This window comes from Morone saxatilis, unplaced genomic scaffold (assembly GCF_004916995.1).
Source record: "Morone saxatilis isolate NCDOM2014 unplaced genomic scaffold, NCSU_SB_2.0 Contig2, whole genome shotgun sequence".
NCBI classification, from domain to species: Eukaryota; Metazoa; Chordata; class Actinopteri; family Moronidae; genus Morone; species Morone saxatilis.
Window position 1 is genome coordinate 19,298,779 of NW_023339762.1, and position 9,633 is coordinate 19,308,411.

The window sequence follows — 9,633 nt, forward strand, 5'->3', positions numbered from 1 at the left end:
TTTCTCTTTCCCATACTGGCCTCTCTTTTCCTAGAGAGGAAGAGAGAGAGAGAGCGGTGCATGCTTCATGAATGAGTCCCCCTCCACCGCACCGCAGGTCAGACCCTCCATCCGCCTGCACCCTGATGCCCGAGTGGGTGCGCAGACCGGCGGGGAACAGTAGAGGAGCCTCGCCGCCGTCGCCGATGAGCTCCGGGCGGTAAAAACACACATCCCAATCGGTACTACATGATCGTTTCATCCCTCCAGGAACAAACACGACAGGATAAGGTACGGCGAGTGCGGGCTTACAGTGGCGGCAGAGCGCATGACCATACCGCAACTTTGTGCCATTTCATATACAGTTACATCCATAGGTGGTGCAGCCTGGTGTGTGTGTGTGTGTGAGGACAACACAGCTGCGTTGTTTACTGTAATACTTTGCCTCATTCTCTCCACACAGGTAGAAAAAAATAGAAAAACCTCCACGTACGCACCACTGGCTGTACATTCCTCCCTGTAGGACAAACGTGGACTGTTGATTGTGTGTCTGGGCCGATTGATTGATTGTTAGATAGATAAATTGGCTGCCTTGTGTCGATTATTATATGAAACGAGGCCAGAAAAAAAACAAAAAACAATGGAGACTAATAGAAATTAAAAGTGGCATCGCTCTGACTGTAGTCGCCCCTGAAAGACAAGGAGGAGGGGTGAACAAAAGCAGAATTGCCCAGACTGGCGTGGCATGGCACGTCGGGCAGACAGGAGTGTGCAGTCTGCCTCCTCTGTGCCTCTGCCTCAGATGTTACTGTAATAAAAAAAAACTGCAGGCCAGCTCCTCTGAAGACACACCAGGCACCCATTTTATCACTTGCATGGCAGGGTGGCAGTGAAAAGAGGCTTGTGTTGTGTCTTTGTCTGAGGAGTGACAGCCCCAGACTGTTGTTCCCCCCTTTGACCAGGGGATGGTGCTTTACTATGTGCAATGTTTTCTATGGGGAGACACCCAAATATAGCTTGTAATACTGTATTGTCATACTCCAAGAGAGAGGCTCATGCAGGGCTTTGTGGCTTTTGCCAGGAATCACTCATGCTGTACGTGCTCACACATGCATTTCTTCCCTTCTCTTGATTTCTGTGGTGTGGTTGGGGCGTAGGTGGTGAGCTCTGATTGCAAAACATTCTTCCAATGTGTTGAAATAACAAGGAAACAGAAAGCACACAGTTAATTCAACACTATAACTCCTTTAAGGAGGTCACACGTGTGGCTTGATTTTCTCCTGCGTCCGTTTGACTGTAAGTTTGATTTAATTTTTGTTTTGTCTCATTGTTTCTTTATTCCATTCATTGTCTCTAAATGGTAGCAGAGGTGTTGTGACTCCTTCAGAGCCTCAGACATGTTACACTGATGCCTCACACAGCTGCCGGATCACTCCTGTACGCTTCATGTTTACCTTCAGTCAAACCTTAAAGTCCCCCTCTGCTCAATAATATTTGTTTTTTTATTCCGGTTCCTACAGTCGGATGTTTGAGCTTCACTGTGCAGATTGATGTATGAGCAGAGTTTAACACTAGAAGGGTGTTTTTGTGTTCGTCAGCTGAAAGTGGAAAGTTTCTCCTTTTTAAGGGGCGGGGCCTACGAGCATGATTTGTGACATCACAAATTGGTTGGAGGTCAATCGGGGTCCAGTATGAAACTTAAATAGATGTAATGTAGAAACTGAAAGCCACCAGTGCACAAACACTGACTTCACAGTGAGTGTAGGAGACATCTTGCGTCCAGCAGGAAAACTTCAGTCCCTCCAGGAAGTTGCAATGTTTGTGATCGCAGCAGTTAACACAAAATTCAACCAGTGAATTCTGCACAAACCTACAATTTTATTTGACCGATTATTGTAGTTTCCTGCATAAAACGCTGAGCCATACGTCACCAAGCTCACGTACTTGTTTCTAGTTGTGAAGACACAGACATGTGCAACGTTATTGTGCAATTAACAGTGCATTTCCTTTTAATTTTTAACGAATTACTCACAAAAAAACACAACTTTTTGGGCAATTTTCACTTTCTCCTGCAATCTAATTGCAAAAAATGCCTTAAAACACTGCAACATGCATCACAAATATTTAGAAAAGCTGCTGTAAAATCTGCCATTTTAAGCCGAAACGATCCCACTGAAGCTGCCTTTGTAAGGATTTTAATGTGGAAATCATACTACACACGCATTGTTCAAACTAATTATTTGTATATATTTATAAATACATGTCTTTAATAATCATTTCTCCATTATCTCCCCTCTCCTGTTGAAGATGCTTGATGGACTCCGGCGGAGGCACGCCTCCCGGCCCTCCTCCAGACCCTCCTCCCGACCGCTGTCACTCAACTTCAGCACCTTCTCGGCCCCTCCCCCGAGCCCAGACATGGACAGCAGCAGTGAGCATCCAATCAGGAGGTGAGGCTCACTTCCTGGGAATTAAAATTTCACAGCATCCTGGAAAATGCATGAAATATTAATTAGCATTCATAAAAATCCCAGCGTCTCTTCTCCCAGAAGATTTCATTAGGCGGCTGAGCTTTGCTTGCAACACATGTTGACCCTAATGATAATGATCTCCTGGCGGGATGTTTGATTGACTCACTTCCTTCATGTGTGTACATCTCATCAGTTTGTACACTTGCTTTCCATGTTTTCTGTGTCTGTGTGTATGTGGGTGTTGAAAGGAGGGGTCTGTTGTTTACTGCCGTGTTGTCAGCAGAGAGTTTCTGGACTGTATTAATTTAATATTGTGAAGGTCCTGCAGTGAGTTAGGATTTAAAAGAATCGTGTGTGTAAGAGGGGATATTGTTTCATATTGACCGACGGGGCCAATATATTGATAATAACAGCAGATATATCCTATCAGTATATATGGTATAAAGGGCTGTACAGATATGTTTGAGTCTCTGTTCCTTAGTTTGTCCACCAGAGAGTGCTGACAAGTTTATTTTTCAACTGCAAAGTGTACATTTTGTGCTCAACAAATTTTAAAATGTAAAAACTAAATTCAGGCATCTTATCAAATGTTATCTGTACATTACTACTGGCATATATATTTGTATTAGACTTTTTTTTAAGTAATAGTTTATTGCCTTCTTGGCAAGAGTTAGATGAGCAGATTGATAACGCTCTGGTGTACTCGACCTTTTCCTCCAATATCTGTGTATGTGTGGCTTTTTTATCTGTACGTCTCATCCTGTGCTGTCATTGTTTTGTTGTTTTTTATGGCTTCTGCGGTAGAACTAATTGCCGCTCTGGGACAAATAAAGGTCTTATGTCAGTTCCTGGGATTCAAAGGTGATTAAAATAGTAAATATGAAACTACAGCCAGCAGCCAGTTAGCTTAGCTTAGCACAAAGACTGCAAACAGGGGTCCAAACGTATATATATATAAAGCTCACTCATTAACATGTTATATCTATTTTTTTTAAATCCTAGTAAAGACTGCACTTCTTTGCCGGGTGCAGTGACTCCTTGGAGTCTCTGCTAGGCAGTTTTCATGAAGATATGATACATAGCTCCCTTTTTTTAACCTTTAGGCAGAGCCAGGCTAACTGTTTCTCACCGTTTCAGGGTAAAAAAAGACGATTTTTGCAACCTTAAAGTTATTCAAGGGGCTATAAAGACAGGATGTTTAGACTTTCAAATATCATTATCGGCTTTAAACTATATGTTGGTCTCACACACTGCACTACTTTTGACTTTTGTTGTCCTGCACCAGCTGTGCTGAAAACGGGAGAGCAGGAAAACCTTCTTTATTGTCTGCATTGTGTCACTGCTTCCTATCCCTGTTGTTGCTGTCAATAAGCCGGACAACTTCCTCCTCCACCTCCTCCTCGCTGTACAGTGACAAGCACAACAAAGTCCCAGTTGCTTCGGTTTGCTTACCCTGCAGTTCCTCTGGCATCTGTGCTCTGCATAAATATTTGTTTGCATCAATGGTTGTATTGTACTGAAAGAGAGGCAGAGAGGGAGGAAGAGTATGCCCCCATCAGTGCATGTGCTATTGTTTTCTCCCCTTCTGAGACCTGGGGCAGTGCGGTGGCCCACCTCTCGGCTTGGCTCCACCCATCCTGCTCTTAACGTGCTGCGCCTTTCTCACCATGCATCATTCTGTCCTACTTCTCTTCTCCTCTGTCACCGGGCCGCTCTTTGTATTGTCATTGTGCCATTTTTTTTTTCTCTGCGTACTCTATCTCTCTCTCAGACTCTGCTTATGTTCTCTCCTCCCCTCCAGCTCTCTCCTCGTGTTTCTTCTCTGTGTCTCTGTGTATGTCGGCTCATAGCCTGACCTTGTTTCTCTCTTGTCCGGTACTTAGTGCATACTCTGTTTCTCTCCACTTCCTCCATATCTCCCTCATGAGGACTCTGCACCGGTTGAAGTTGATGAGCTCTCCCAGCCTCAGCGAGCTGGGGAAGAGTGAGAAAAGTTCACCAGAGGACAGAGGGGAGAAGCAGAAGAGGGCAGGAGCCAACGCCACCTGGAACAGGTACACAAAAGACAAGGTGCAAAAGAGGTAGTGGTTAAAATGCATTTTGAATATTAATGTGTGTGTGTTTGTGTTATGTTTCAGCATCCACAACGCTGTCATAGCAGTCTTCCAGAAGAAAGGTTTGGCAGATAACGAACTCTACGCCCTCAATGAAGGTGTCCGGTAGGTTTCAACAGGCACAGAAACAGCTACACACACACAACTATAAAGAAAAACATCCTTATTTTAGACTGTCTGTGTCATTTTGTGCTATAAGTAGAATAATTACAGTCTGTCCTGCATTCATTCGTGAATGAGTTTGTTTGTGTGCGTAGTGTACTGTACGTTGGCCTGGGGAGTCATGTGGTCTTGCCAGATATCTCATTATCTTCCTGAACCAGACCCATCACTTCTATCACATCATCCTCCATTATAGCCCATGTTTCCATGTACAGAAAAGCCACGAGAAGGTTGACACATTTCGTCAACTACGCAGGAAACTCTTGTTTATAATGCAGGAAAACAGGGCGCTTGGTAGATCGGTTTACATCCTGTGGTTCTGTTTCATGTAATTGCACACACGTGGAATTAAATGCGGGTGGTAAACAGTTTTTATTCACACAGAAATGAGAGCACAGCTATTAATAGTTGAATACTGTCCATCTTATGTTTCCTCAGGCATCTGCTGAAGACTGAGCTGGGGTCCTTCTTCACAGAATACCTTCAGGTAATAGACATATATATAGACATATTATTTAATATATATATATATACGTTTTACAATAGTTAACACTCAGGTATGGAGTGATGGTGTCTCTGATGTTTGAATTTAATGGCATCTTTTCACTTAATGTCACAGAACCAGTTGCTGACAAAAGGCATGGTCATCCTTCGGGACAAAATAAGGTTCTACGAAGGTATGACTGGTTGGATAAACAGTCTGAATACATTTTGCAGCGGTCTGTGCTGGCGAATTAAGCTTTAATCCGCTGTCTTTTGTTTTTGATGCAGGTCAGAAGTTACTCGACTCTCTGGCAGAGACGTGGGACTTCTTCTTCTGTGATGTTCTCTCGATGCTGCAGGCCATCTTCCATCCAGTCCAGGTACACAAACACCTTCAGAGTCAGCTGGTTTTTCCACAAACTTTAATATCCAACCTTTATTGGATGATGGTCATTTCTGCTCAGTTCTGCCTCTTTCTGTGTCCTTAATGTGTGCAGGGTAAGGAGCCCTCTGTCCGACAGCTAGCTCTGCTTCACTTCAGGAACACGATAGTCCTGAGTGTAAAGTTAGAGGACGCCCTCTCCCGACCTCGCGCCCGAGTGCCCCCCTCTGTTACACAGATGCTGCTTATTTTACAGGTAGGCCTGCAGGCCCCAAGGCAAACTTAATAGCTTGTTTCCTCACTCATTGTTTGCTTATTCTTTCTGTTCCCAACAAGAGAAAACAGCTCCAGATCATGTTTTTGATCTTTGAGATTTGTGAGAACCTTTTTTTTTTTTCACAAACTAGGTTAACTTGTAATTGAATAAAGTGACCAGTAGGTCTGAATCTTCTGTTTTCATTATCAGTCTGTAGGGATGGGAATCGAGAACCGGTTCCAAACTATCCGATCCATCAGAATCGCATCGTCACTGAGCTTTTTAATTCCTTTTAATCAATGCCAGCATGTTTTTCTGACGGTTGCACATTGCTAAATATGAGTATGAATAAGAGTCGTGGCGGGAAAATCAAACGACTGTAACTCTTTTTCTACACTGTGTTCAGACTCAGAGATAATAAAACAGCTGCATCGAAGGCTGAAAACCTGTGTAGACCTGATTATTGATCAGGAATCAATAAGGGAATCGACAAAGAATTGGACCCATAATCAGAATCAATAATGGTATTGGTATCAATAACATCATATCGATTCCCATCCCTATCAAGCAGTCAGTTGTTGTTGTTTTTTAATTATTACTGTCTATAACATGTCAAATATTCTCCTTTTGTTATTGTTTTTTCCTAATATTGTTTTATTGTATGTTATTATTGTTTATTATTGCTTAGTGTCTGATCTACAGTCATAAAAACAAAGTTATTCAATTTACACTCATTTGAGAAGCTGACTTATTCTGTTATTATTGTTATTATTATTATACCAACAAGCAGCTTTATTTTTGGTGTATTTGGAGGCTTAAATTTACACTTTGATGCCCGTCTCTGCGTTCAGGGGGTCCACGAGTCACGCGGTGTGAATGAGGACTACCTGAGGCTCGAGTCTCTGGTTCAGAAGGTGGTCTCGCCTTACCTGGGCACCCACGGACTTTACTCTGGAGATGGCGTTGAGGCTCACTGCTGTGTCCTGGGTGAGACAGTGCGGGGCGTGAACCCAAAAGCAGAGCAATAATGTCATGTGTCTGACGAGGAACATAAATTAATCCACACCTTCCCTACTTTTCCTCTCGTCTTTCAGAGAAGTGTTTATCGTGGCCTAAGTCTGCGGATCAACCGTCTAAAAACCCTGTGGTACGATCGAAAAGCTACAATATCCCTCTGCTGCTGACTCCGGTGGCTGAGTATGACCCAGATGCCAGCTCCGTTGGCAGTGGAGGAATCCGGCGCCACTCGGCCTGTGAGATTATATCATGCCTGGAGGAACAAGGACTGGCCTACGCTGACCTGGCCTCAGGACCTGAACTGTCTGGCCCCTCCTCCCACAGACTGTGTGTGGGCTCTCAGTTCAACGGTATGACACAGATTGGTTGTTGGTTATTATGCATAAAAAGCAATAATCATAAAGTAATAATCCATATTAATCCAGCACCCTGTCGTTCACAGGGATTGTACAAGCGGGAGCGAGTGCCATGGACTTGCCTCTTTTGTCTCCCTCCATCCTTCCCCTTCATTCCTCAGGAGCTCTCCACGGCACCGAGGCCACGACCACAATGACTGATCTCAGTAAAGGTGCATCCTCCACGCCGCCCAGCGAATCATCCAGCCCTGAAACCATAATTGGACAAGTGTTAGAGTCTGCAGACTCAGACTCAGATGGGATATTTATTGATTTCCCACCTCACTCCTCAGAGGCTATGGGGTACAGTCGTGAGAGCAGGCAGAGCACTGTGTAACTGCGGTTGCCGTTAGGAACGCAGCACCCCCAAACTCCCCCCGACCCCGACCCCAACCCCAGTGTGTACGGTAAAAATCTGTGAGAAAGATTAAAGAAATCTACATTTCATTAAATGGGTACCATCTTCCTTTTTGACTGTAGTTCGATGAATTTTCCAAGACCACTGCTGGTGAGTGAAAACCTTTTATCCAACAAAAACACGCAGCAGTGGAACTGTTATTAAAGGACTTTTACCAGGTTTTCAACTTCAGGACGCTGTAGTTACGACTTCATCTAAGCTTTTTTATCCTCAAGTCAGATAATGTTCTTAAGAGATAAGTCTGGTGGTGTTCTATATTTTCTTATTGAGGACAAATCCCATGAAAAAAAGACCAAAATCTGCATGAATTGATGCCACTAACATCAGTGAGCCACACAGCTGCACTGACATGCTTCTCGGTTCACAAACACCATCCTGCTGCCTGAAAATGTGTATTAATCCGCAGCTTAAAATAGTACCCAACAAAGACACTATATCATTCAGATTTTATTTTTAATTTAGAGACTTTTCATGAGATTTGTTGAAAATATCACAAATATACAACATAATCAACACTATCCCTTAACACACAGAGGAGAATGTAAACCTTCAACTGAAGTTAAAATCACAAAAATAACCAAAATTGGAGTTTATGAGGTTTTCATGCAGTGGAAATGGTTGTTAGAACCACCATTTTACACCGAAAAAGTACAGAAACTTTACATATTTATCATGGATTTGTTTTGTATATGTGTATTTTGAACCTTACGGCAGTTTTATATTTTCTGTTTACGCTTTGTTGTCTTGCCTTTTGGGAGTAACACAGTTAATGGCGTCTTCTGCTCTCACTTTTGTATGACATCTTATGAAAATGTGGACTGTTGAATTGCTTTTATTGCCAGCGGCTGTCATAGACGTCTAATGCAAAATTCTCTTCTTGGAGCAAACATCAGTGTGACAGCATTTGCTTTTTTCTGCGTTAGCTCTGTACAGCGGGAGTTTGAGGAATAATGACGATGTTTATTGTTTACATTTGACAAAGACATGAGCATTTTGACTGAATGTCGTCTCACACACTGTATTTTGCACCACCACTACCTTGTAAATAAAAGTGCATTGTTGGTTTTTAGGACAGCTAGATAGTGTAAAGTAAGCTTTTACCTTTAAATGAATTTAAATTTTAATAAGGGCTTTTTAACTGAATCTTTTTCAAACGATGTTTTACCTCAAGCGTTTTGTACTTTACTTTTTTTGACAATCTATGATGTCTACGGAGTTGTACTTTGTATTAATTTGTTATACTAGCCCAGTAAAAAAATAAATAAATTTGAATAGTATTTAAAAACATGGGTTTATCTCCTTCTATGTAAACAGTTGATTTATTATAAATAGAATATCTGTCATGTGTATGAATACCCACACACACATTAATTTTGTTGTTCGTTAAGGAGAGGGGAGGATCTACAGTCGCAGCTGGATTTAGTTTTTCTGTTTAGTTAAGCTCCATTAAGCCACCTATAATCAGGGCTTTTATAAATACTGAGGTCATGAGTCCAAATCCCCCCCAATGTACCTCCCACCCCTCCCTCACTCCAGGAAATTTTGACACCATAGAGAATGAGGATATATTTTAGATTTACTCTTTAACTCAAGGTCAACTTACTAGATTTCTTTCAGCCACATATTGTGTCCTTTAATCAGCAGATGGGAGTTCATAGAGTTGTTATAGTGAAGAAATCTGCTGAATGAACCTTGAGTTAAGATTTTATTTTGTTAAATCCTCACCAGGTTCTTAAACCGCCCAAATATCCAGAAAAAGTCCAGGGGGGGTGGCGTGAACTCAGTGTCCTCAATAATAGCTACAGCCCTGCAGTTATTCATCAAAATAAAATACAGCACCTGATAAACGCATGCTTTTATATTGAAAATTAGTACAGGAAGCCTTTTATTATATATCTTTTTTCTTTTCTATAAGCTTCTTCAAGTAACAAACAGGCATCATCAATGGATATGGAT

The 9,633-nt window shown here is 42.2% G+C and overlaps 1 protein-coding gene across 2 annotated transcripts; it reads left to right on the plus strand.

Annotated features, from left to right (window-relative positions):
• The first annotated feature begins 43 nt into the window (after positions 1-43).
• On the plus strand, positions 44-8,187 carry prr5a (proline rich 5a (renal)). 2 transcript variants are annotated; one of them, XM_035665515.1, is made up of 11 exons: positions 44-270; positions 2,287-2,429; positions 4,379-4,504; positions 4,589-4,669; positions 5,165-5,213; positions 5,346-5,403; positions 5,498-5,589; positions 5,707-5,847; positions 6,699-6,834; positions 6,942-7,214; positions 7,307-8,187. In XM_035665515.1, the coding sequence occupies exons 1-11, from the start codon at positions 229-231 to the stop codon at positions 7,594-7,596; spliced, it is 1,431 nt and encodes a 476-aa protein (XP_035521408.1). In that variant the 5' UTR covers positions 44-228; the 3' UTR covers positions 7,597-8,187. The 2 variants fall into 2 exon arrangements, with proteins under 2 accessions (XP_035521408.1, XP_035521409.1); XM_035665516.1 differs by lacking the exons at positions 44-270; positions 2,287-2,429 and having other exon boundaries at positions 4,129-4,504.
• Positions 8,188-9,633: the final 1,446 nt, after the last annotated feature.